This window comes from Vicugna pacos, chromosome 4, assembly GCF_048564905.1.
Source record: "Vicugna pacos chromosome 4, VicPac4, whole genome shotgun sequence".
Taxonomy (NCBI): Eukaryota; Metazoa; Chordata; class Mammalia; order Artiodactyla; family Camelidae; genus Vicugna; species Vicugna pacos.
In genome coordinates this window covers 58607636-58634553 of record NC_132990.1, presented here as the reverse complement: position 1 = coordinate 58634553, position 26918 = coordinate 58607636, and the positions used below count along the sequence as shown (strand labels likewise).

The following is a 26918-nucleotide window of genomic DNA, read 5'->3' as shown; positions in this document are numbered from 1 at the left end:
TTTTTTTATTCTGACTGCCATCTAAATACAAGAGTTAGCAGAAATTGCCTCAAATTATTAGCATTTCTAAATTGTCTGGTTTGAAAAGTTATTTTTGTGATTTTTTTTTCTTTACTGATGTGGTTGTTACTAACAACATGTTGTCCCCGTCTGAGCCGTTAGCGGACATGTGGGGCTGTATCACACTGTGCTCCAGTGACTTTCCTATGACACTGATAATCATTCAGTAGCTTTCTAGATTGAATAAGCAGTAAACATCTATTGGTATTAGTGACAGCATTTGTGGTGCTAAATGTTCTCTCTCAGCTTCTGATGAAACAAGAGCAAATATATTTTTCAAGTTTTTAGCTTATAATACCATCTGGTACTTTCATACATTCGGTAGCTCTATTTCTGAACACCCCGGGGACGTAACTTACTAGAATGTAGCATTCACTGTGGTGGGACCTGATCCCGTGGACCAGCTGAGACATGGTGTAGTGAGCAGCCGAAAGCTTGGATTCTCTTCCTGAGAAGCCTGGATTTAAATCGGACCTATGTCAGCTTTAATTTAATTCGCTTCTTCAATTTCATTATCTGTAAAATGCAGGCAACACAGAGGATTTAGGTGTTTTTGTTTGTTTGGTTGGTTGGTTGGTTGGTTGGTTATCCATTGTGGCATTAAAAAAAAAAAACCTCCCCTATTTTGGTGACTTAAAGCAGTAACCATTCTATTATATTTCAAGATTCTGTGGGTCAGGCATTCAGAAAGAGCTTGGCCAGATGATTCTTCTGCTCTGTGCGGTATACATGGGCCAGATGATTCTTCTTCTCAGTGAGAGGCAGCCGCGGGCTGGGTTGGGCTGGGCTGGGCTGGGCTGAGGGTCCGGGATGACTTCTCCCACACACCTGATGCCTTGATGAAACAATCAGAAGGCCGTACTCATCTGGCCCCCTCGCCCTCTCTGTGTTCCCAGGGCCTCTACTTGTGGACTCTCACAGGGTAATTATATTTCTTTCCCAGAGGCTCAGGACTGCAGGAGCCTAAGGCAGGAACGGCTGGTCATCTTCAAGGCTAGACCTAAACCTGGCACAGCTACTCTTGGTCAGAGCAGTCCTAGGCCAGCCTGGGTTCGAGAGCCAGAGAACTTGCAGCCATCTTTAATCTGCTGCTGGGGGTCACTTGGGACACTGGAGGTGGCTCAGTGGCCACAGGTCATCTGTTCTTGGGCACCAGTACCAGCTTCAGCGCAGTGGCCAATCCCGTCCCTCATGACCTCCACTTCACAGATGGAGAAACTGAGGCTTAGGTTACTAATGTGATTGCCCCAACCCCTAGAGACACAGTTGCACATTTGCGTATTAGGCCCCCTGAAAGCTCCCACATAAAAGAAACTTGTTCAGCATTTTCCAGGCTGACGGGACAATGGAACACTTCTTTTTCCAAAGAGCACCTATTAATAACCTGTGACACATACTTTGGGGAGCTGCTCCGTTAGAGCTTTGAATCATCCCGCTTGCTCCCCTCGTTCCGATGCTGTGTTTTCAATCAACGGTAATTTGGTTTCTGATGTAGATTCTCAGGCCTGTGCTGCTGTGAGCATTTTGAGCAGGGTGACCACCGAGTTTCTCATTGTAAATTAGCGCATTGATATTCTAGAGGGCGTGTTTCGTGTTACCTACATTCTTTTGGTTTTTCTGTCCCGTTTTTTGTTGGTTTGTTGATTTTAGGCTGCAAGGAAATGTGTGGAATGTTTTCATAAAACATTACACGTTGTTTAATGTTTAGAAATGCCAGAACTGAGTTTCCCCCCAAACTGGCTTCAAACTCCATCCTCTCAAATAATTCATTCTCTGACGGGTCTAGATAGTTGAGATTTAAATTCTCTAGGTATCGATAAAATTCAAAAGGAACCGTCAGGGTGGCTTATCCAGAGAACATGGCCTGAAACTCTGTTGTCTAAGCATATTTTCTCAGGTCTCCTCCCAACAAGTTACCGGTGATTTATTTATCAGCTAGGATGACAAAGAGCGCCTGGTAGGATGGTTAGTGTTCGTACTCACGCCACTGTGGGTGAAGTGAGAATTCCTTGACTGTATTTCTGTGTTACCCTGGAATTCCTCATCATCTGGTAAGGTTTGGTTGTATTCTGAAAGCAGTTTTTTTCCTTGCAGTGGTAAGGACAAGCAAATATTTTCACCCAAAGAAAAGAAGTAAGAGAAGGAGAAGGCGGGGCAGAAAGCAGTCTCTGCTGACCTGTGTACCCACCGGGAACCTTGGCTGGGGCCATCGGGGTGTTCACCAGCGTCAGCGTCGGGGAGGGAGCGTGTGTGGACTGTTCGTTTCGCTTTTGCTGTCACTTCATTCTCGCTGAACTTGTCCGTGTAGAAAGTGAACCTGCATCTGGTTTTTCAGGTCTGTAAATAACCAGTATTGCAAAAAGGTGATTGGAGGGATGGTGTGGAACCCGGCCATGCGGAGATCATTATCAGTGGAACATTTAGAAACCAAGAGTCTACCTTCCCGGTCTCCTCCTATTACTCCCAACTGGTATGTTCTCCTTTTTTTTTTTGTACTACCTACCAGTAAACTGTTTATCTCTTTTAAAAATAAAAACTCAACTGAATAAATTTTTTACAAAAAATCCCTAACTGTAGATGGCCTATGATCAGAGTTTACATTTGCATGCTTTGACTGTTGCAGGAGTAAGTGTTTTTGTGAAATGCACAAGTCTGGCTCACCATTTTCCTTAGTATATAATGTTGGGTTTTTTTTTTTTTTTTGGATAGTTATTTTGTCTAAATAAATTTGAGCAGGGCAGCCTCCTGAAATTCCTCTTGGAGTTATATATAGTACATACTAGCATATTCATGTTTTGAGAAGTCCTGCGATAAAGAAGCACGTTTAACTTTATTTGCTCTCATGTTTCCTGTTAACATCACACAAAATAAACTTCGTGGAAACCTAGTAAAGGTATGTAATGTAACTGAAGTGGGGATGCCTGACCCTCCGCAGCAGTAGCAAGTGCACAGAGGAAGGCAGCCTGCCAGCTTTTACGATGATGGACTCGGCTTAAAAGGAAGGAAGGGGCAGTTTGGCAAAGTGGGAAGGGCACTGGGTTTGTAGCTGGAAGAGTCAGACTCAGATGTTGGTTCTTCTGTTCATTAACACGTGTCTTTACCTTTCTGGTCTCAGTCCTTCCATCTATAAAAGGGTTGAAATAATGATGGAATAATAACGTACAAGTGCTTTGTAAGCTATCCAAAAAGGACCAGGTAGAATAATAATAATTATTACTATTATTATTATCATCGTCATTATCATTATTTTATTATAATGTTCCCCAAAGACAGGCATCATCAGGATGGGAAACCAAGCCAGAAACATGGCCCCAGCTCCACTCTGAAATCAGAGTATGGCTTTCTGCTCATTGCATGATGGACAGGGTGGACCTGTAGATTCTCAAGGAGTGATCAGCCGGGACTAAGGAGCATTCTAACAGGCAGGCTAAAGAAAGCAGCAGGGCCACAGGGCAGCCTGACCTGCACTGGGGCTGGAGGCTCTGGGCAGGGATGGCGATGGTATTTAGCGTTAGAAATCATAACACGACTGGGTAGATTGGTTTCTTGGTTTCCAAGATTTAGGCACTCATCCTGTAGTGGTAAATTTATGCCACAAAGTGGCAGCTTCATTTGTCTGGAAGTCCCTCGGGCAGCAGTGCCAGGGCCCCAGCGCAGGGCTAGGATGGCGTCTGGAGGAGCAGCGGGATTTGACGTTGCCACACCTGGGGCTGGAGCTCTCCACTGCTGTTTATGCTCCCCTCCTGAGGAGTCACAAGCCTTTCTACTCTCCTTTGGACACAGTGTTATTGATTATCTGGGCCCAGGGGGAATCGCAGCTAGTGGAGGTCCTGACGGTCCCAGGGAGAAATGGCTGACAAGGAAGGGGAAGGTGGAAAAACAGGGCAAATAAAACTGAGAAAGCTCAGCAGCCTGAGATCACCCACCGCAGGTGCCGGTGCCCAGGGGCTGCCCCTGGCGTCCTGAGGACATTGCCTCTTTTCAGTTATTTTTCAGGAGCCAGGTAGGTACAGCTGAGGCTCAGAGAGGCGGTGTGACTTGCCTCATGTTGCACAGCCATTGTTGCTGTTGGAGACACAAAGTGGTACTGCCTGAGATGGCCGTCTAATATGTCATGTAAGGGATGTATTTCTTCCTGGATCAAGTGAAATTTACATGAGGGGATGTCATTGAAATAAGGTTTGAATTTTGCCAAAAAGCTTACTTGGGCTTCTAAACCTTTTCTTTATACTGTTCGAATGAATCAGAAAAATTGTCTGATCAGCAGGCAGCATGCCTATTTATGCACTGAGAGCTTGAGTTCTCCCGGAAGACTAACTCTTCCTAAATCAGTACTCATCAACTCCCCAAAGGGCAAAAACCCGGCCCATCTGCCTGCCTCTAAAACTGAGGGGCTGTACCACTGGGCTAAGAGTACTGGGGACCTCGTGGCCCTTGGTGGATTCTAGAGTAGTAATGGGTTAACTGGCTCTTAAGTTCCAACCGCATCAGCCAAGGCGTCCTTAGAAAGGTCAGGGTAGAAAGGTAGATCACGGAAGTCTGATCAAATTCCTGAGTGGATTCTGCTTTCGGCACTTCACCCTGAACCTTTCCCCACCAGGCGAAGCCCTCGGCTCCGGCACGAAATCCGAAAGCCACGGCACTCTTCAGCAGACAACCTTGCCAACGAGATGACGTACATTACTGAGACCGAAGATGTGTTCTACACCTACAAGGGCTCCCTGTCGCCCAGAGACAGTGACTCCGAGGTTTCTCAGAACCGAAGCCCACACCGAGAGTAAGGAGCTTCTGTCACTCTCTTTCTTGGTAGCGGCTCGTCTGGGCTGTTGAGGAACTGGCTCAGGCCTGATGGCCTTTCAGGAGGAGGCAAGGGCCGGAGGCTGCAGCCAGCTCCCTGGGGTGCTTTGCTCCCTGCCAGGCTGAGAAAGTAAATCAGACCCTCCCTCACCAGCAGGAGGAAAGCTGTGTGCCTGGGGTTGAGACCTTGCACTGCTTTTTGTCAGTGAGCTACTGTCCATACTTGTCAGATCTCTCTCTTTTTTTTAATTTTATTTTTTTAATTGAAATGTGATTGATTTACAGCGTTAGTTTTAAGTGTACAGCAAAGTGATTCAGTTACATATATATATATATATATATATATACACACACATATATACACACGTATATTTTCAGATTCTTTTCCATTATAGCGTTAGCTCTCTTGAATAATGTTCTCTCCAGTTCATGAGCAAAGCCAAGCTTAAACCATTTCATACTCCAGAGACTGTAGCCATGTTAACTGTAGTGGTACTTCTCTAGATTGTCAGACCGCTGCAGGATTCCCCATCCCTGATAATGTGCTTATTTCTAGCTGTCTATGGAAAGCCTTCTCAGAACCACAGTATGCCCTCAGGGTCTTTGTTCTCTTTTTGTTTTTAATGAATAGTTAATATAAAGAAAAAACATGCAGAGAACAACTCTTACTCTCTTTGCTGAATTTTTGTCAAGGACGATTTGCATCAAATTCTTTTATGTTCCTGCTTTCTGTTTTTTAATGAGACAAACTCCATTCACATTTTAAGGTCAGGGAAAAAATAATGTCTCTCCTAAAATCCTGGCTTGAGTCTTTTTATTATTCTATACGATAATATCTAATCCACTAGTTCCCTTTTTGACTTGATTACCAGGGAGCTCAGAATTGCATTAGCTTCCCTTAGCCCAGGTTTCTGGTATAGTCCCTGCTCTTCCTTCCTTGCCTTATTAATGGGTCTTATTTTTCTCTCTGGTTTTAATGAATTCACTGTTCTACCATATCTGCACATTTTACAGTAAATGTGAAAATCATTTTTTGGAGTGGACAAGACATAAATCATTAAAAAAAAATGACCTAAGTATGACAGGAATAGATCATCTATTAGGAAGTCAACCATGGTCATTGGGCATCCATTCTGTTAAGTCCCATACTATGCCCAAAACATAGAAACATGCAATGCCTCCCCTAACAGCAGACGATTAGCAAGAAGGCACTTCAGCTAATCTGCAAATTTTTACCACTCCAGCTACTAGGCTTAAAGCATTAGCTGCATCCTGATTGTACTCTAGGCACCACAGGTGAACCACATGTCTCGCTTCCCACTTACGTGTGAGGTTGCTTCCTCTCTGCTGTCTCTAACCACAGCAAACATGGTTTCTAGCTTATCTGTGCTCTTAACACCTCTAGGTAAATAATCCTCAGGTCACTGTTTCCTTGTGGCCTGAACTTGGATGATGCTTTTGTTGCAATGATCACTATCTCTTGCTCCAACTTACAGCCCCGTTGAGGCTGCAGTGGAAGGTGTGAGTTCCTTCGTGTGATGCTGTGGTTTTGCAGATCTAGCACAGGGCAGGAGTGCAGGCATGCATGACTTGAGCCAGTTTGAGTCTGCCAGGGGCTGTGTCGCTTTGGTGAGAGGAGAAAGAGGGTTTAGGGCTCCGATCGAGAGCTCAGGGATGCCCAGTCACAGCCTCCGTGTGAGATCCTCCTGCTGTCCCATCATGGAATTGGGGAGTGTCTAGACCTTTACTGTCCAGTCCACTAGCCACATGTGGCTATTCAGATCGAAATCATTTAAAATAAGACAAAACTTAGGTTCAGTTCCTCAGTCACACAAGCCTCATTTCAAGTGCTCAAGAACCACGTGTCGGTAGTGGCTACCATATTGGACAGCACAGATTCAGGACAGCTCCAGGTCCCGGATGGAGGAGAGATGAATTCTGACCAGTGGTGTGTGGACGTTTTAAAGGGATACACTCATTGCCGAGTCCAGCAGCACATTTTCTACACTCTTTGCTGCTCACTGAGGGAACGTGAAGGCAATTTAGACAAGTCTTTGCTTTCGGGGGCCTCTGGGCCAGCTGGGCAAATAACACATTGTCAGCCTTCATCATCACACTATGGGGCTCTGTCACTGTGGTGAGAGGAGAAGAGAGTTTGAGAAACTGAGGGTTCTGAGAAGCCTGCTTCCATGTCCTACATGAGATCTCCCCACTGTGGTCTGCAGCCCCACGATGGAATTACAGAGCATCTGGACCTTCACAGGCCGATACGGCCACACACGTGTGGCTATTTAAGTCTACGTTTGTTCAGACTAAATTGAAAATTCACTTCCTCCAGCCCTGTCTGACTTAAGTAACGTGTGACCCCACTGACCCCTAGGCATTGCACATCAGTTCTTTCTGAAATGCCCCCGTGAGAGCTCGGAAGGCACGTCGTTCTGGGGCGCTTTGCGTTCCAGCGAAACGTTAGAAGCAGCAAGTAATGGTGATCCAAAGGCAGCCTTCTTTGCCGGGCGAGCCAACTGTGGACAGTTCCCAGGCTCCCTTAGCAGCTGTGCTTTGCAAGTGGGGCAAACAGTGGGAAAAAACGCAGCCCCTGCCAGCTCACTTAGGTAGGGAATCGCTTCCAGCTGGCAGGAAGCCGCCTTCTGCAGGGTCTTCAGAGGCAGCTGGCCTCTCTGAGAGTCCAGGGCCCTCCGTTGCCCAGGGCAAGAAAGGAAGGTTCTTCTGTACTTGGTGGAAGAACCATGGTGGTTTCTTCAGTGAGAACAGTCATGCCAAGGGGGATTGGTTCTAGGACCCCCCCCAGGTACCGAAATCCACGGACGCTCAAGTCCCGTATGTAAAATGGCAAAGTACAGATTGGTCCTCTGTAACCACAGCTTCAGTTCGATCATGATTGGTCGAATCTGTGGATACCAGGGTCAGATGCAGGGCTTGCAGAATGTTTAAGAAGCGTTTTGACGTGTGTTACCCGGCAAATTAGTGTGTGTTACCCGGCAAATTAGTGTGTGTTGAGAAGCAAGAAGTATTCTGTTGGAGAAATCAGATGAATGATATCACAGGCAGCGAGGAGGGCTCCTTTTGGGAAGAAGAATGAAGTGTAATGTTCTGTACTCATGGGAACAAGAGAAAGAAAGAGAAAGGAGGAAGAAGAGAGGTCTGACTCTGGCTCCAGACTGAGTGGCGCAGCTCAGGCTCTCTGAACATTAGCCTCGGGGATGAGTCACCGCCGCTTGTTCCGTATTTATAGCAGCGCGGCGGCGTTTATGAGTATAGTTGGCACTTTGCTTTGTGCCCGAGAAGGCCGTCCTCTTGTTCCCCCCTCAGCCACTCTGCGCTCCTTCCCTCACCTTGGAGCCAAGGCCAGAGTCTGTGGAGGAGGAAGTTTCCGAAAACAGAAGCAACCCACCACCCAGAAAAACGAGAGGGGGAGCGTCCCAAAGGAAAAATGACTTTGCAAAGCGGAAGCTGGAGGAAAACAAGTTGGAGGGAAGATTAGGGTTGTGTTTGAGGACCTTCTCCTCGGAGTGAGTGGGGCCGGGGGCCACTGTGATGAAGCCTTCGCTGTTTGCTTCCCTCCCTCAGAGCCTGCCTTGTTCCAAGGGCACCCGGCAGCTGTGAGCTTTTATTTCAGAACTTCTGTGCACAAAACAACATGAATACACCTAATGCTGCCTAACTGTACACTTTAAAAATGGTTAAGATGGTCAATTTTATATTACATGTGTTTTACCACTATTTAAAAAATGTTGTTAATAGCTTCTGTGCATTGGAAGGAACTTTGGGAATTCCTTCCTTCAGCCGCATCACCAGTGTAGGAATTCCCTCAGCCCTGTCACCCCGTCACCTCTGTCACCCGCTCACCCTGCCACTGCCGGGCAGCCCTCCTACAGCGTGGCGGCCTGCTCTCTTATTGGACAGCCCAGTTGTCCTGTGTCTCCTCAGAGGAGACCAGCCAGCTGCAGGGTTTCATTAGGAGTTTCTGTGTTCATTTTCCCTGTACCCTGCGTGCCCTTTACTCGGTTTTGGGCCACTTGTCTGCAGATGTCTGATGAATACCTTGAACCCAGCCCAGCCCAGTCTCAGCTCATCATCTTCTCGCCCAGCATGTGGCTCTCCTGTGTCTTGCTAAGTGGGGCCGCATGTCTGCACTACTGCCCGGTGAGCATCTGTTGGAGCCTCAAGCATCCTCGACTCCTCCTCTTCTTCCAGGAGAGGATGAGAAAGAGGACTAGAGGGTCTCTCCCAACCTCAAGCAGCTCATAGACCTAAGAAAGAAATGCCACTTGGAACGGCCTCTGTTCTGTCACCACCAGAGCAAGAGCCTTTTGGGCGCCCAGTGAGTGTGAAACCCTCAGTGGGAGCTCGGCTTCGCTTGGCTAACAGGTTGGGGGCAGGGCTGGGAGGGGGGTCTTTGTCATTGTCTAGGGTGTGGGAAAGAGTGGTATAAAAAGCATCACATGAGAGCTTTTCTGCCATGGGAAACCCTGCCACTTTAACAGTGCTTGTCTTCAGAGAAATGAATTCTGTGCTGGCTTTTGTCCCCGAAGCCTCCCGCACTTACAGTTCGGAAGCATCTTTCTGACAGCAGACGCCCGTTTGTCTGTGGTCAGTCAGTCTGTCTCTGCCCCTTCTCCCCAGCGAGCTGGGGGTGGCCAGTCACTCCCTGGCTGATCTGGCTCCCCAATGGCAGTGACAGTCCACCTCCTGTCTCCGGGGCATTCCTCTGACTCCTGCTCCCTCTTCCTACCCCTTTCTTCCCTCCTTTCACAGTTGCCCCTGGGACCCCTGGTTCCAGGGGCAGCTCCCTGTGTCTCTCCCCCTCCCACCCCACCCACTGGCTCTCCCTCCCTCAGTCACACCTCGCGTCCTACCCCAAGGCGGGAGGAAAGCCACTCAGTGCGTAGTCTTCCCTCCTGGCCTCCCTGTGCTGCATCCATCTCGGCATTTGATGGCCTCCTCACCATCTGTCTGTCCATCCTCCACGCTGAGCAGAACGTTACTGCAGCCTCCAGGAAACATCTGCACCCAGTTGATCAGCCCCCAAAATATAGTCACGTTTAATAAATTATCACCTAAAAGTAACCTCTCCATCCCTCCTTAGAAAGGATTGGGCACAGATGTTATTTTTGGTACTCTGGGCTGTTTGGGATAGACCATCACATTTTATACTGAAAAAGAAAAATGCCTTAAAGCCTTGTATGACATCTTTAAATTCTATATAGTGTGATTCTAAATTCAAAATTTAGAAATTAAATAAATGTAATGAACAGAAAAATATATGACAGTTTACTGCAAAGTGCGTTCTCTTCTGCTTTGTCACCTTGCTCTTTTGTTTACATGCTCGTCACCCTTTCCATCGCTGTCACCTCCAGATGCTTCCAGACGTCTGAAGTAGGAATGCTATTTGCAGCTTCACGTTAAAGGTTCAGCTCCACCCCAAGAGCTGGAAATAGCATTTCCTAAAGCCCTTTGGCTTTATCCTGTTTAGCAACTTCCAAGCAGTTTCCCTTTCTGCCACTGGGAGGTGCTCTTGTAAACATCAAAGCTTAACCAAGTTGCCCTACTTGGGGAGAATTTTTTTTTTTTCAAGCTTCCTTTTGAGTAAATCAGTCTCATTTATTTTCATTTATTTAGTGTACGGCTTCAGTTCCCAAATAGCCTCGCTCTGAAATGCCTTCCCATCCATAACACCCTTCCCTTGACCAGCAACTTAAAAACCTTAAGGCCAAACTGTTCATTTGGAAATAGCTGTTTCTGCCCTAGTCCGTCACTGAGTTTTCGTCTTCAAATGAATCGAGACTGTGAATCATTCTGTGCGACTCTGATAGAGATGTTATATTTAAAGTAAGCTAATTTGAACTTGCTGGGAAACAGAGAGGTACTATTTTGATGAAAAATCCAAGGTCCCGAAATAAAGGTTTAGTAAGAGGCAGCAGCGACTGCCTTTTGTCTGTCTGTTTCACTGACTGTCTTTTGTCTGCTCCCCTTTCCCGTCTCTTAACCTCAAATGAGACGAGAGTGTGGAGGAGTCTACAGAACAATTCTCTATTCTGAAGGCTTTTTAAGGCATCTTTTGCTAGGCCTCTGGCTCTGGAAAGACCTAGTGTGGGTGTACATGATGCAGAGAAGTTGTGTGTCCTACATGGTGCTGGTCCCTGTGGCCCTGTGAGGTTGGACGTGGGAGGTCTGAGGAGCAGACTTGGTGTGGCCTGGAGAGGGGGCAGGTGCTCAGGGACTCACATCCATCAGACTACTCTCCATCAGGTGAGGGGGCAGCTTTGTGACCTTGGGTGAGTCGCTTAGCGCCTCTTGACCAGATGACCACAGAGGTCTGTTCAGTTCTAACAGTCTGGAATTCTTGACGACAACGCTATCCAGTAGAACTTCCCACGATGACAGAAATGTTCCGGAACTGTGCTGCCCAGCTAAAGAACTTTCTAATCTTAATTTCAGTAGCCAAATGGGACTAGTGGCTGCCATGTTGGACCTGCGCTAAGATACAAAAAGACCTGTATTAGAAATAAAACGTTTGATCTCAGTGTGGGCAATTACTGGATGTCACAGGCAAATAATGCAACCTAGAGTTAATATAAATTGTCCTGAACATGCAACGTTGGTCCCATTTCCCTTGGGTAGGGAACAGTCCTGTGAAGCAGAGCTGTCAGCAGGAATGAGATGGAAGGAAAAAGCATTCAGAAGGGATGGAGACGTGTGCATCCGAGTGAGCTTCAGTAATTAAGCACAGAGTAGCCGGGCACTTTTCCCTATCACCTTTCTAAAGCAGCTAGGAAGGCAGCTGAGTTTTCAGTAGCTCCTGGCACCGCCCTACCCTCCTGCCCCTCTTCCTTGAAACTAAAAGTGGTGGTGTTTGGGCCAGATGGGGGCACTGGCAGCCCGTGGACTCTGGGTGTGCCTGAGCCCTGGTTTTGACTTTGGAGCTCACCTAAGATTCCAGGGATTGGTGATAGCTGTGAGAAGCGAAGCACCAGCAGTCAGTAATGTTTGCTTTGGTAAAATATTAATCCCGTTATTAAAATGTCTCCTCCTTCCCCACGACGAAGGAGCATATCCGAGAACAACCCAGCACAAAGCTGCCTGACCCGGAAGTCATCCAGTTCTGTGTCTCCATCTTCAAACGCTCCAGGCTCCTGCTCGCCGGACGGCGTCGACCAGCAGTTCTTAGAGGCCTTGCACAGGGTGACCAAAGCGGGCTCCGCCGAGGACTCCAGCCAGTACTACTGCGACAAGGTGCGTGGGCTCGGGGGCCGCGGCCGACCCCGCCAGGCTTCCCGTGCAGGGGCGCCTCTCGGGCAGTTCAGTGGTTGTGACGCAAAGGGAACAGCTTGTCACCAGCCCCTGGAGAGAGAAGTAACACAACTGATGATTTTCCGTCATTTTGCAGAACGATGGTGACGGCTACTTGGTCTTGATCCGCATCACGCCAGATGAGGATGGAAAATTTGGCTTTAATCTAAAGGTATGCTGTGGGCAACTGTGAGGGCGTTTTATGCTCTGAAGCACTCTTTACATGACTTTTTCACTTCCGTTAGAAATGTGCCACATAAGGCTACGGAGGGAAATTGGCTCGGCCCTCAGAACAGGGAGCTTTTTATGTGGCCTTGGCAGCTGTCGAGTGTCCGTTCTGTGCTTGGCGCCTGCTGTGTACTTACTTATATTTAGTTCTTCTGTCAAGTGGGGAAGTTGATATCTTTAAACCTGTTTCATAGTCACACGCTGAGGCTCAGAGTGGGCACGTGGAGTGGTGAGCAGATCTACCCCCGAAGAGGGGTATTAAGAGACCCCTCCGCGTCGCTAAGAGAGAACAGTGGTTCGAGGACAGGGTGGTCCCCCTCCTCTGCTTCTCTCTCGGCAGGCTCTGCAGACAGTGGCCTATGGGCCAAAATCCCATCTGTTTTTATAAAGTTTTATTGGAACACAGCCACCTCATCCATTTACAAGTGGTTTGGCACTACAGTGGCCGAGCTGACACAAAGCCGAGATGGGTGCCATCTGGCCCTTTACACCACTGAGCAGAGTGAGCGCGGGTGGGCTTTGCTGCCCACCCCCCAGCCGCCGTCACGCGCTCCCTCCTGACACCCAGCAGCCCTGCTGACCACCTCTTCTCAGAGGTCAGAAGCCCACATGACAGGGGACCCTTCTACAGCACCTCTCCTCCGCTGAAAGCTCCCTTTCCAGCAGCACTTAGGGGCTGTTTTCTGAGTTTTCCTGGGGGCTATTTGCATTTCCTGCCAGGAGGCCACCTCCTCCAAGTGCACCTTTAGTCCGTGGAAAGTGGGGATGGCAGGGGAGGGCTTCCAAGACCCACAGGGTCAGGAGCCTTGTCGTTCTGAAAGGGCGCCAACCCCTGGGATTAGAAGTTCGAGTTAAGGTTAAGCCCTCTCTTGTGTCAGAGATGCCTGCATGTCTTTGTTACTATGAGTGACTCAAGTTTTTTTTAAATTTTTTTTTAATTTAAATGTTTCCAGGGAGGAGTCGATCAAAAGATGCCTCTTGTGGTCTCCAGGATAAACCCAGAGTCGCCTGTAAGTAAACGTGTTCCGTGATTTCCCAGGCTTGCTTTCCCCTAAATCTAACGGCTTTCTATTTCTGTGTCCTGTTCCTTTTTCACCGGCAGCAAGGGTTGTGTGTCAGTGCATGTGCAGATGGGGAGAGAGCACGGAGTTCATCTTGTCCAGAACCTTGCTGCTTCGTGTGGTCCTCACGCTGCGGCCCCAGCATCACCTGGGAGCTCATTAGAAATGCAGACTCTCAGATCCCACCCAGACCTCCTGAGCCAGAATCTGCATTTTTAGCCGGATCCCCGCGTGACTCGTGTGCACGTTAACACGCAGAAGTGCTGCTCAAGAGAAGGGAACTGAGGGATAGAGTTTGCAGTTTCGCTCCCTCCGGGTGGGCTCGTGGGCCCCCTACCCCTTCCCACCACCGCCACCCCCACCCTGTCCTCAGCCCTCCGTCTGGGTCCCCGAGGCATCCAGGAGACGATTCGCTTTTTTAAAGTTGTAAACACCAACAAGTCACTGTGCCTCCCAGGAAGGTGCCAGTGTGGGGTTTTCCTCTTAAGCAGTCTTTAAGCGAGTCGTTTGCTTTTGCTTGCTGCCCGTGGCCTCTGTGAGTTGAGAAGTCTCTCGTTCCCACACAGTTCAGAGCATCCCTTCTCTCCATGGTGGTTTCTGCCTTTGGGGTTCTGCTTGCAAAGGCTCTCTCCATCGCAGGATAGATAAATGCTCACTTTCAGCTGACAGAGCATTTTCCAGCAGCACGTGGAGAAAACAAAAGATAGCGGCGTTGTAGTCATTGTGACATTACAGTAACAGGTGAAGCTTGGCCACCCAGGAGAAATGGCCGCAGTCCCAGTCTTAGCCTTCCCTGAGATGTTTCGTGACTTAGGTTCTGAGCGGCCCTTCTTTAAAATCCCACAACCAGCTACCATGTCAACACGGCAGTGGATGTAAAAATAAAGACGGTGATGCCCAAGGGAGAAAGGGGAACTTGGTCACGGTCTCAAGTGTCTGGGCCCAGAGGTGTCAGGTTCTCCCCTTGAGGACCGTGTCATGGTAACGGCAGAACCTCACTCTCCCCCTCACGCAGGCGGACACCTGCATTCCTAAGCTGAATGAAGGGGATCAAATCGTGCTCATCAACGGCCGGGACATCTCCGAACACACCCACGACCAGGTGGTGATGTTCATCAAAGCCAGCCGGGAGTCGCACACGCGGGAGCTGGCCCTGGTGATCAGGAGGAAAGGTAACGGCCACCCGCAGGGGAGGAGCCTTAGCACGGAGGGCCTACCCCGGCCCAGCCGTGGTTTTGAGATGTTGAGCTCATAGCCAGCATTGGAGAACCAAGGACTTTCCCACAACAACCTGATGGCTGACTTCTCACTTGAAAAATGTGGCGATCTGCCCACTGAGGGCCCTGCCCTTCGTAGCCAGTCCTCCGCAGGTAGGCGGCACCCACCCACCCCTTTCTGCACAGGGTGGGAGCCCTGCAGTTCCTCCCAGGCCTGGCGGGGCCCACATCACACCCTCCTCTTAGCTGCCTGGCCCTGCTTGCATTTGCATATTCAGCCCTTTCTCAAAGGACCAGGTTATATTTTATTCATGTGCATTTGGTTCCGTTGGAGAGGCGGCAAGCGGAGTCCGGCAGCAGGCTGGCTGCTTCAGGGCTGTTCTAGCTCTGCCTCCTGCTGGGTTCAGGGACCTGGAGCAAGTGTCCTACCAAGGCTGCGATTCAGTTTCCTCTAGTGTAAAACGAGGGTAGTGTAGTCCCTGCCTCCTGGAGTTCCTGTGGAGATAACAATGCTCATATTGGAAAGCTCTGAGGGTGCTGCCGAGTTCTTGACAGTCACGTGAAGGGCAGCCCCTGTTGAATACCATTACTGTTGTTGTTGTTAAAAAGCGGTAAGCCGAGTCCTTGAATCCTCCTGCCCAGCTTTCAAATACTGAAGGCAAATGAAGTCTGTGACTCAGGCCCCGGCCCTGCATCTCTGCTCTGGCCTCACAGTCGTCGGCACAGCCCATGCCCCGCATACCTGCCTTCCTGCTTCCCACCAAATGTCCCAAGTCCAAGTGGGGAGGGAGTAGCTCCGGGGTAGGGTCCCTGCTTAGCATGCAGGGGGTCCTGGGTTCAATCCCCGCTAAAAAATAAATAAACCTAATCACCTCCTCCCTAAAAGTAATTAAAATTTTCAAAAATTAAAAAATAAAATAAGATTCCCAAGTCCAGAGCCACCCAGTACTAGCTCTTACCCCGCCTTCTCCGTGAGGCCCTACCAGGTCTCTCCAGATCCCTGCCCGCCTCCTCCCACCAGCCCATCCTCACCATACCCAGCTCCGTGCTCGGCACACAGTAGGTGTCTAGTGACAGTGGCTGATGTCCCTGCAGCGCCGGCAGAGTGCCTGCCCTGTGTTCATTGCTTTGCACGATTATCCTCTTCAGGTCTGATAGGGTTCTCATAAGTTAGTGTTGTTATCCCCAAATGAGGAAGCTGCAGCAAGGTTAAGTCGTCCTGCTGCCATGTCCGGGAAGCCTGTGTGATGGTCTGGAAGGAAGGGATCCAGCGATTGGGAGCAGGCCTCTTATCACACGAAGTGCCCTGGGACGTGCTGGCCAATACAGAGAGCCGGCGGGAGAGGAGGGCCGGGGAGGGGAGTCCTCCGCCAGCACCTGTTTGAAGTGGGGAAAACGGATGTTTGTAGACTGTTAGAGCTTAAAGGGCAGTGCCCCTGGTTTTCTGTAACTGTAATGACAATACATTTATTTTAAAAATAAACATTTCAGTAAAAAATGAGTTGACTGACAGAAAAGTAAATAGTAAGGTGGGAGTAGCAGATAGGACAGAAGTTGCAAAGGTCAGCAGAAGAGCTGAGCTGCTGTGGTCAGCGAAAGAGTGTGGTCTTCCAGGTCAGATTAGGCATGGACTGAATTCCCGTGTCCTGTCCTGAGAGGACAGATCACTTTGGACAACTCTCTTACCCTGTGAGTCAGTTTCCTCATCTGTAAAATGGGGATAGTGACAAGTGGTTCAGCATGGTGCGGATGCGGTTCACCTGTGCAGGAAAACACGGAAGTTGTTCCTTTTCTTCTCCTTTCCTGTGATCTTGAAGGCAGTAGGGAGTCATTGGAGGCTTTTGAGTAAGGGAGCCACTTCCCGTTCTGGGTAGAAAGGGAAAATTCAGAGATGATCCCCAGGTTTCCAGTTTGGGGGACTGGAGAAGGAAGTGGCAGTGGCTGGAAAGAGGCACATGGAGCTGAGGGGGGTGGGGAATAGTGTGCATGGTGGGGGAGGGGCTGAGGCTTGTTTCCACCCGTGCTGAGTCTGACGTGAAGGGAGTGGAAGCACAGAGGAGACGTTAGGACTAGAGGTGTTCACTCGGGAGCCTCGCATGTGGCGGCGGCCGTGAGCTGGAGAGGGACTGACTGAGCTCCGTGGGACAGTGGTGTGGTGGGGAGAGTGCCTGACCGCACACCTGTTTCCTGGGAAAATACCTGTTTTTAAGGGTGCAAATGAAAGGAATGTGAGAAGGAGAGAAGGGCGAGGGCAGAAGGATAACCAGGTCAGAGAGAGCAAAGAGGGGAGATCTGTTTTCTCTGAAAGCGTCCTTTCCCTTTCTCTTACCTTTGGCAAAAGCCTCTGAGTACTAAACACCGTCATTTAAAATGAGCCAGAAAGATTAGTATGTCATTTTGTATAATTAGCACATATTGAATCATTCAACAAGAAGTAGTGTCTTTGGTGAAAATGATTACCATGTGCTTAATCATTTAATAAGATGTTTTAAACCATCCGCATTCAGGTGTCGTGAGTGTAGTCTGTGGGGAGGAGACTGATCACCCAGCACACGGTGCACAGGCCAGACACACTCTTTCTTGTCCATACAGCTGTCCACTCATTTGCCGATATCAAATCTGAAGACGAGCTGAACCAGCTTTTCCCAGAGGCCATCTTCCCTGTGTGTCCGGAGGGTGGGGACACGTTGGAGGTGTCCATGGAACAGCTAAAGAAAGGCCTCGAAAGCGGGACGGTGCTAATCCAGTTTGAGGTAAGAGACCCCGAAGGCTGACACCCGCAGCCTGGACCCCCATCCCTCAGTGGCTGCCTGGCTGCTGCTGGAGCATCCAAGTCTCCAGCAGCCGTGCCCATCAAGGGACCACGGAGAGGCTCAGAGCCGCAGGGAGAGCACGGGGGCGGGGACGACAGCCCGTCACTGAACTCTGCCTCACCCTCCTGTTCTAGTAACGATCGGTAGTCATGGAGAAATGTGTCGGGAATCAAGGAGGCAGGACTCTGAGCATCTTTAGCTGCCAACACAAAGGCTCAGAACACTCGGCAGTCAAAGGTAGTGGAGAGGCAGTGTGGGTGAGCGCTGAGGGGTGATGGAGGAGCCAGGCCCTGACCCCACCAGGCACAAGCTGTAATTTGGAGCACTTAGTCTTATCCCATGAGGGCACAGCGGCTTGACTTCCCAAGTCCCCCAGAGCCATGTGAACACAAGTAGAAACCAGTCAGACCCACGTCTTCTTTCCCTGGGAGGGACCTCTCATCATGGGATTGAGACTCTTGACAAAGACACATGCAGACACTTTACAAAACAAAGTCGGACCCAAGGAGACTCGGTTTTCAAGTCAGTTTTACCCATCACTAACAGAATGAAAATAGAGTGTGTTTGTCTTCCACATTTTTTAAAGATGGTAGAAAGCAGAATAGTTCATGCAATAAAAGATAACAGAAAATCACAGAGAAGCATAAAGTAGGCTGATAAGAGAAAACTGATTATGATAAATGACACCATTCACAGTCTGGATTCACAAGTTAGGACAGAGAGTCTCGGGTCGGATTCAAAAGCAGAAATCTGCACTGCATTGTTTATTAAAAAGCCACATAAAGGAAAAAGTCACAGAAGCAAAACTAGGAAATTTGTCACGTGTATGTGACTGCATATTGATTCAGGAAAGCATGAGTAATGTGAATATCAAACAAGAAAGGTGCAGAGGCTTGAATGAGTGAGAGGTTTGTTTAACAATGGTGTAAGGAATAGAATGTAAGTAAAATACATTATTAGAGAAATGTGTATTGAATGATAGTAGAAAGGAAAACCCACGAGTGAAAGGTGAAGGTAACTGACTCTCCCCCCAAAAAAAATCAATAGGGAATTTTGAACTTAACAGCCTTGACAGATAACATAGACAAAAAATAAGTTCATATCTTGTGGAAATGAGATCAGGATAAGAGCATAGGAATAATATGATTACTTGGGAAGAAACGGTAGACATATACTGAATATGTACAGAGAGGAATAGCCCTTTTTTCCAGTAGCCTGCAGGAGGCTGTGTAGGCTTAAGATTTTAAAGGAACTAAATGTAGAGGCTGTGTCCTCTGGCTTGGCTTCGCAAAAAAGTTCAAAGTTGAAACATACATTTTAGACAATAAAAATCAATATTTTATAACACTCTCCAAAATAATTTTTAAAAAAACACTCTGTAACTCTCTTAAAAGCCAGTTACAGAATATATCAGTAATGGAGAAACTGGAGGGGATTAGCGAAGGGAAATGGCACTGTGGAATCATTCATTCATTCATCCATTCATTCAGCAAGTGTGTACTAGGTATTTACCATGTGCCAAACGCTTGTTCCGGATCACAATGAGGGAAGGAGAAGGGGGTTTCTGGCCACAAGGAAGAGAATCTAATTTTGGTATATTTGTGGGGTTGAATCATCATAAGTCCCAGAAACAACCAAAGACCAAGATAGGACAAGGTTTCATTACACAGAATGTATGTTCTGTAGGCACTGGAGGTGAGAGGGTTCCAGGAGGTCCTCTGGGGTGAGATGGGATTAAGCGTGGAGGGGAGGGTGTTCCAGGAAGCTCACAGCCTGAGTGCGGACTAAGCTGAGGGTGTCAGGTAGGGAAACAGGCCTTCCCAGGAGGAGCAGCGTGGCCAGGAGCCCTGGGAGATGCTTCCAGGTGATGGAAGCTCAGGAGGAACCCGGTCTCTTTGATCAGACTGTCCACCAGGAGGCGCTGTGGGCTCTCAATGAGGAAAACGAGGCGCCGGGTCAGGAACAGCGCTGCAGAAAATCCCCTCCACTCAGGTGGCTCCCCTGTCATGTTTCACATGTGGGGATCCCACACCAGATTTTCCTTGAACAATATTCATTGAAATTCATTAAGAAGATTAAAAATGCTTCAGAAAGAAGTACCCACCTATCCCACCGTGTTTTTGACTTAGTGTTTCTCAAAGGGTGACACCCTGATCACCTGTACGGACATCACCTGAGGACCTTGTTAAAGGGGCCCAGCCCACAGCTACTGAATCAGCTGTGCTGGGAGGGAGCCTGGATATTGGTTCTTAAGATCACCAGGAGTTGTTTTTTAATTAAAGTATAGTCAGTTTACAATGTTGTGCCAATTTGTGGTGCACAGCATAATGTTTCAGTCATGCATACACATACATATATTCGTTTTCATATTCTTTTTCATTATAGGTTACTACAAGATACTGAATATAGTTCCCTGTGCTACACAGTATGAACTTGTTGTTTATTTTATATATAGTAGTTAATATCTACAAATCCTGAACTCACAATTTATCCCTTCCCACCCCCTTTAACCCCTGGTGACCATAAATTTGTTTTCTATGTCTGTGAGTCTATTTCTGTTTTGTAAATAAGTTCATTTGTGGCTTTTTTTAGACTCCACGTAGAGTGATATCATATGGTATTTTTCTTTCTCTTTCTGGCTTACTTCACTTTAGAGCTTATGCTTGGACTATTAGAAGAAATAAGAAATGGAGAACCTAGAATTTTTAGGTTTAAATTTTAGTATGTAGACATTTCCTTCATTTAGGCAATGTAAACATTTCCTAGAAATTAAGTAGGAAAACCTTCTTTTTAGATAAACATCTTTTGCAGAATTCCAGGTTGGAGTAGTTAACAGCAGAGCTGCTCTGTGATGGAGCTGATGGGGTACGGGGAGCCCTGCCTTTCTGTCTCTCCACACGGCCCCCCGGGGATCCCTAGTCTCTGGAACGCTGCCTCACAATCACTGTTGTAGGTAGGGAAGGTGTCCTACACAGCTGCTGGAGGAGGGGAATATTAAAGGCAGATGAATCAGACTGGAAGCTAACACAGAGGGAAACCTTTAATGCGCACTTTCTCTGTGCCAGGGGCTTTCTATGCATCATTTCACAGAATCCTCAGAGCCCGATACAGGTGCTGTCATTAGCCCATGATCCCCAGATAGAGGACTGGAGTCTCGGAGCGCTTACCTCACAGTCATGGCACAGCTTGCCTGGAACCCAGGCAGGCTTAACTCACAGGACTGGTTCTCTCAACAGCTGTACAACCTTCATGTAGTTATATGGGTAACAACAAGATGCTGTTTCCGTATGAGAGTTCTGATTAGAATAGGACAACATCAGAGCTAGAAAAGATCTGAGATGCTGTCTTGAGCAGACTTTCAATCCTGGCTCAGCCACTCACTCCCTGTGCGACCTCAGGCATGTCCCTTAACCTCTGTGGCCTCTACTTCCCCATCTATAAATTGGGTATCTCCAGGGTTAGATGAAATAACTACTTAATTCATGGTCTGGTGCATGGTAAGAGTGCAGTAAAAAGTAACAACTATCATCATTTATAAATAGAAGCTCCAAGAGTCTAAGAACCTGCGCCATCTCCAGACGAGAAGTGGTCCTCGGGGCTGTCTGACTCGAGTCACAGCTGTTTTGATTCCCCACCTGCTCCTCCAGTGCCATCAGCAGGTGTGCAGCTTGGCTGTTGGGGGGCTGTGCTCTGGACAGGAGCCGGAAGTGGGCGCTGGTTCCTAGCACGCCACCCACACCATGGCACAAAGAGCCCGCCCTGGGGTGGTGGCTGGGCTGTAGACAGAATCCCTCCCACGATGACAAGCTGGTTTTCAGCAAAGCTTGCTTTGAAGCATGCTTTCATTAATGGAATTCCCCTGCGCCTCCCATGGCTTTCAGTAAACAATTACAAATGTGTTCCAGAAAGCATTTGGTCCCAGCTGTACTAAAATCACACTTAATAATTAGCATTTCCATAGCACTTTGGAATCTACCAAGTGTGTTTCACATATGTTGTCCCAGTAGACTCTCACAGCAATTCTGTGAGACAGATGTGGCCACAATTATTAGGATCCCTCTTTTATAGGTGGAGAAAATGAGGCTCAGGCTAAGGGACTTGCCCACTGTCACCCAGCTGGTAGGAGATAGAGCCAGGATTAGAATCTCTGCTGAAAGTCCGCTGTCAGAACTCACCAGGTGCAACCCAGGTCTTCACCCTGCCTCCAATATGAGCCCCTCCCTCCAGGAGCTGCACTGTGCAAGCTCTTCAGTGTGAGTGGTCAGGCAGCATTTGTGATTGGCCTCAAACTGCCTGAATACTGTGTTCAGCCAGGGTAGGGCATCCCTCTGTCTCTGACTTGGGGTTCACACGGCTCCAAGTCCACGACCACCTCCAGGATGCTCACCTCCTCTAAGGAACACGTTGATTCAGCCGCAGGGTCATTCCTTCCTGAGAGTAACTTGTGGCTCATTTCACGTTTCGCTGAGTTGAGCTGTCCATTTAGGCAAGGGAAAGGCTGTGCATCCAGTATCAACGGCCCTGGATAAGGGCTAAGTGCTAATGCTAACTGTCCTTTGAGAACCAGCTTCCCAGCAAACAGAGGCTCCTTGTGCCCATCTTCATCCAATGACTTTGCAACATCCCTGCCTCCTTGCCCACTTAAGACCTCTCTGGAGACTTGTGGAAAACAGTTGATAGAAAACGAGGAACATCTACCCTCCCGCCTCCCGAGACTGATGAGTTAGAGCAGCGGCTACAAAGCTCCACCAAAGGTCATGTCAAACTCAGATGCGCCCCCGCCCGCCCCTCCCACTGCAGCATCTTCCCTCTTTACTAAGACCGGAAGCCATCCTTCTCTCCTCTGACCCCTGTTCTTCCTGAACTCGCTCCTGCATCACCCATTATAGGATACAGCATTAGTGTCAGAACAAGTGACTCACTGGCTCCTGTGATCATAGCAGTTGATCTGGAAGGATGAAGGTAGCTGAAGACTTAACGAGAGGTTTACAGCGACACATGGAGGTGTACCTTCAAGGCTAGAGCTCATACCAAAAAAAGTTCTAAAAATAATTCTCCAAATTTGTTTTAAGAAGGGAAAACGTTATCAAGCATAACAGATGGAATACAGGGAGCAAAACTGTGGGCTTTGGAATGACTGTGTGTGTGGACATTACATTTCAAGTGCTCAGGCCCCACTTAAAGGACAGGGCTAATAAGAAAGTATTTTGCTGCAGATAAAGTTATTTGATACGTATCTATGCATTTCTGTCCGATAAAGCCCAGGGTATACATGTTTAAAACTTTCAAACTACTGCTGTAGTACTGTTATTTTTTTATTTTATTTCAATACTTTACAGTCCTATCAACAAACCATTCCTGCTAAGATACATTCATATACTAATTGTGATTAACGCCTTCTGAGATCTGTGCTTTTCTGCTAGACCATCTCAAGTTGATGACATTTACATGTTTGTTGTTGAAAAGAAAGACTTTTTACCTCCAGGTTAGCTTTACTGACTGTTTTCACTTAACTGGGTTTCGCTTCTATCCACCTAGTCAGTTAGAACCCAAATGTCATTTAGGGGAATTTGACCGACTCAGACGTTCTCCTCCTCCCAGAATCAAACCAAAACCTCCAATAAATCATGAATTTATTTCTGGAGGGAGCCCAGAGAGCCCATTAAAGCTTGCAGATATTTAAGAAATTATTCAGCGGCTATTTGATTGTTACGAACTGAAATCGTAAAGATGATCAGCAGCTGAGCTTTAGAGAGAAGTTGGAAGTTCTGAGCATTTGGTAAATATATAAGACATAATTATCATTACCAAAAATCTCTGTACTAATTCTCTCCTGATGACTTCCGTGCAGTTTGTTTAATAAAAGAACTAATAGGAGGAAAACAGACCAATAGAGGCTATTTACAAAACAGATACAATTTGCAAAAATATACAGGGAAAAATACCGTTCAGCCTCCCTATTCAAATTGCAAACACATTTTAGTCGGTGATGTTGGCCACAATTTGGTCAGCTAACCATTCTCATACACCCCTGTAGGGCAACTCTACTCTATACAAGTGGAAGTCCTCAAAAATATGCTTTGATGCAGTCACTCTGTTCCTAAAGAGATTATGGCAAGAAAGACTTGAGAACAGTCTAATTAAGAAGTAGAATAAAGTTAAATTATGAAAAACTATAGATTATTGAGCCGGTAAACATCATGTGTATAGAGAATATTTAGAGTATTTAAATGACACAGAGGATTAGACACTATATAATAAGCTGGAAAAAAAATGGCCTTTAGAATTACGGTGGTATTTCCCAGAACGCTTGGGAGACATGAGATCCTCCGTGGCCAGATTAGCTTGAGAAGTGCTTAGCTAATCAGAATTAAATAAACTTACTCACTTCAGGACTTGTCATCTTGGAGACTCCTAGAACATAAGATGGCTTGTAGTATTCCCCAGCTCTCTTTGCCCTTGAAACTTTCCCAGAGCAATACCTGTTAGCGCCTTCCAAAATGCTTCGGTTCTGTAAAACAGAATGGGAAGTGCTGTATATAGTTTCATCTCATTTTTTGTTTTTAAAAACCTAGCATATCTGTGTGTTGTATGTGTTTACGTGTATAATTATATGTGCTTAGATACATGTGTGCATGAAAAAAATAAACTGGAGAAAATACATGAAAAGGGTCATTTCAGGGTTGTGAAATTACCGGTAATTTTTTTTTCTTTATATTTATCTGAATTTCTCAAATTATTTGCAAAAAAAAAAATTACTTCCAACACTGAAAAAAAAAATTGTGTTTTTAAATTTCCATAAAGTTAACGAAAACGACCAGTGAATAGTGTTTCACTCTGTAGTTCGAAGTGGGAAACATAGTTGTGTAGAAAAGAAAACTCCAAAGGGCAGAGGAAACTTTGGGAGGGGATGGATGTGTCTGGTGCCTTTAGGGTGGTGATGGTTTCACAGGTATAGACTGATCCCCAGACTCATCGAGTTGTACGTTAAATACATACGCTTTTAACATGTCGGTCATACCTCAATGAAGTGTGGCTTCAAAGAGAAAAAATCTCAAGCACTGGAGTCAGATCTGAGTTCAGCCTCCCGTTTGTAATCTTGAGCAAAGCATTTAATCTCTGTCTCTCGCTTGCAAAATAAGGATACTATTAATACCCTCACAGAGCTGTTGTCACCATCATATCAGGTGCAGTACAAATGTGTTTAATACGTGCTTGTAGATATACAAAGATGGATTTAACTGAATTTTTGGCTAGTGATTGCATGTACAGGGAAATACCTCCTTAAGTGAAGTTTACCGTGTATTGGAATAAATTTTTTACTGTGAAAGTGTACTTCTGAAATGATGAATGAAACAAACGCTCCTGTCCTTAAGCAAAAAATATGGTTCATTCCATTAAATTGGAGGGGAATGTTTTTAGACTAATGTACATGATTTCCATATAATTTTTAGTCATAGTTCTTTTTTTTCCCCTCTACTTGCTTTTAGCTCTTGTCAAATAATTGTTACAAAGATGAGGTTTTACTTACCATGATCCATTATCTGTGACTCACACCCCTTCCTATGACTTTTTTCTCCCAAAGATCCTCATATTAAAAAAAAAATTATTGAAGAATTTAGTCAGTTTCTCATGGGATTGTAGAATTTCTTAGTGGGAAGATTTTTCTTTTAATATATCATGCATAATCACTTTTAAGTGTTAAGATTTTGTTGCTGTGAATGGTAAACTTTCCTGTTAAAGTATGTTTTCTCACTCTTCACAGCTGTTTTTTGGCAGTGTTTTGGGGTTTTTTTTTTTTTAACTTCTCTATCTGTCATATAGCAACTCTACAGAAAGAAGCCCGGTTTGGCCATCACGTTTGCAAAGCTGCCTCAAAACTTGGACAAAAACCGATATAAAGATGTACTGCCTTGTGAGTATCCGGCGTGAATGCCTCCTCCTCCCTCCCCCCACCACTGAGATAATGTTTCCTTTTTTAAAACAGATTGTCTGGTATTCTGGAACGGTTTTCAGTGTGTCTGTAAACACCACCATCTCTATTGCAGCCATTTCAGACTCTGAACAGTTGGGGAATAGTGTTTATGCTAATGAGGCAAGAGCTGCAGATGGGGCTGGGAACTGAACTCTTGTTTACTTGGTGTGATAAAAATAACACTCGGAATAATCGGCAAATTTCTTTCTCCCCCACAGATGACACCACCCGGGTATTATTGCGGGGAACTGAAGATTATATTAATGCGAGTTATGTGAATGTAAGTTAGAAATCTGGATCTTAAGAAAAAGCACATGAATCGCTGTAACAAGTCTGACAGCGCCATGTGTGGTGCTTTGAGGTAGACGGAGAGCTTTCTTGTTCACTCCCTCATTTCAGCACCACAACAGCCGCTGAGGGAAGGCAGAATAGTCCTGTTCTGCAGAGGACGAAACGAAGGTTCAGAGAGGTTAAATAATTTGGAAAGTCACAAAGCTAACAGAAGACTGGACCAGAACTCAGATTCTGTGTCTCTGACTCCATCTTGTTTTTGTTTTGGCCGGTGGTATGTAACTTGTAACTTGCTGGGTTTTTTCCCCCTGTTACAATTGTACATCCTGCCTAAAAATAAGAAAAATAAAACCACCTCTGGGCATATAACCCCAAAACAAAATGGAAACGATTTCACGTGTCATGGGAAAAAGCATTCATTTCACTCTGAAAATGCACCTTGGGCAACTTAGCCTCTCTGAGCCTCAGTTTCTTCATCTAAACCAGAGGTCAGCACATTTTTTCCGTAGAGGGCCAGACAGTAAATATTTTGGTCTTCGCAAGCCAAGAGACAAAATTGAGGATATTAATTAGGGACTTATATAACCATATTAAATGTAACCATGTGAAAATATAAAAAACCACTTTTCACCTGCAAAGCGGCAGTTAAATTTGGCCCTTGGTGCATAGTTTGCCACCTTCAACTGAAATGAGCAGACGACTTTGCAGGTTCTCAGGTTAGAGCATGATATGAAGAACTACCAGTAAAAATGAGTCTTATCATTGAGTCCACTTATTCCAAAACATCTGTGGGGTTCTTTGACCTTCCCTTCAACATCCCTGGTGTCTGGAAAGCAGAGAGTCAGAAATGATGGGGGCAGTAAGACTGTTCAGTCCAGGAGAGAGGAGTGGCTGAGACCAGGACTGAGGAAGCCGTTAACCCAAGCAGCAACCGCACCGTGAACTAGGCACCTCCACTTACCTTCCCCACCTGAGAATGAGTGCATCACGATGCCAGCTCCAAAGCTCAGCCCATCCTGAGTGGTCTCTCACAGAAAAGACAGTTTAGAAGTAAAAGCAGAGCAGAGTGAGAGAGGGACACCGAGGACAGTTGCAAACATTTTAACATTGAATGCTAATCAACTCAGAAGGTAACTGTGTGCGGTGATGTGTTCATTAACTTGAC

General features: G+C 46.7%; 1 protein-coding gene across 4 annotated transcripts in view; it reads left to right on the top strand.

The window, feature by feature from the left end:
* The window catches only part of PTPN3 (protein tyrosine phosphatase non-receptor type 3), a 129074-nt gene that overhangs the window by 90819 nt on the left and 11337 nt on the right, over nucleotides 1–26918 (top strand). For all 4 annotated transcript variants that reach the window (XM_006213371.4, XM_072959883.1, XM_072959882.1 and 1 more), the window contains 9 exons: nucleotides 2396–2530; nucleotides 4661–4837; nucleotides 11925–12111; nucleotides 12266–12340; nucleotides 13350–13406; nucleotides 14473–14629; nucleotides 17267–17427; nucleotides 25312–25402; nucleotides 25681–25742. In XM_006213371.4, coding sequence (XP_006213433.3) covers nucleotides 2396–2530; nucleotides 4661–4837; nucleotides 11925–12111; nucleotides 12266–12340; nucleotides 13350–13406; nucleotides 14473–14629; nucleotides 17267–17427; nucleotides 25312–25402; nucleotides 25681–25742 — 1102 coding nt within the window. The remainder of the gene's footprint in view (nucleotides 1–2395; nucleotides 2531–4660; nucleotides 4838–11924; nucleotides 12112–12265; nucleotides 12341–13349; nucleotides 13407–14472; nucleotides 14630–17266; nucleotides 17428–25311; nucleotides 25403–25680; nucleotides 25743–26918) is intronic.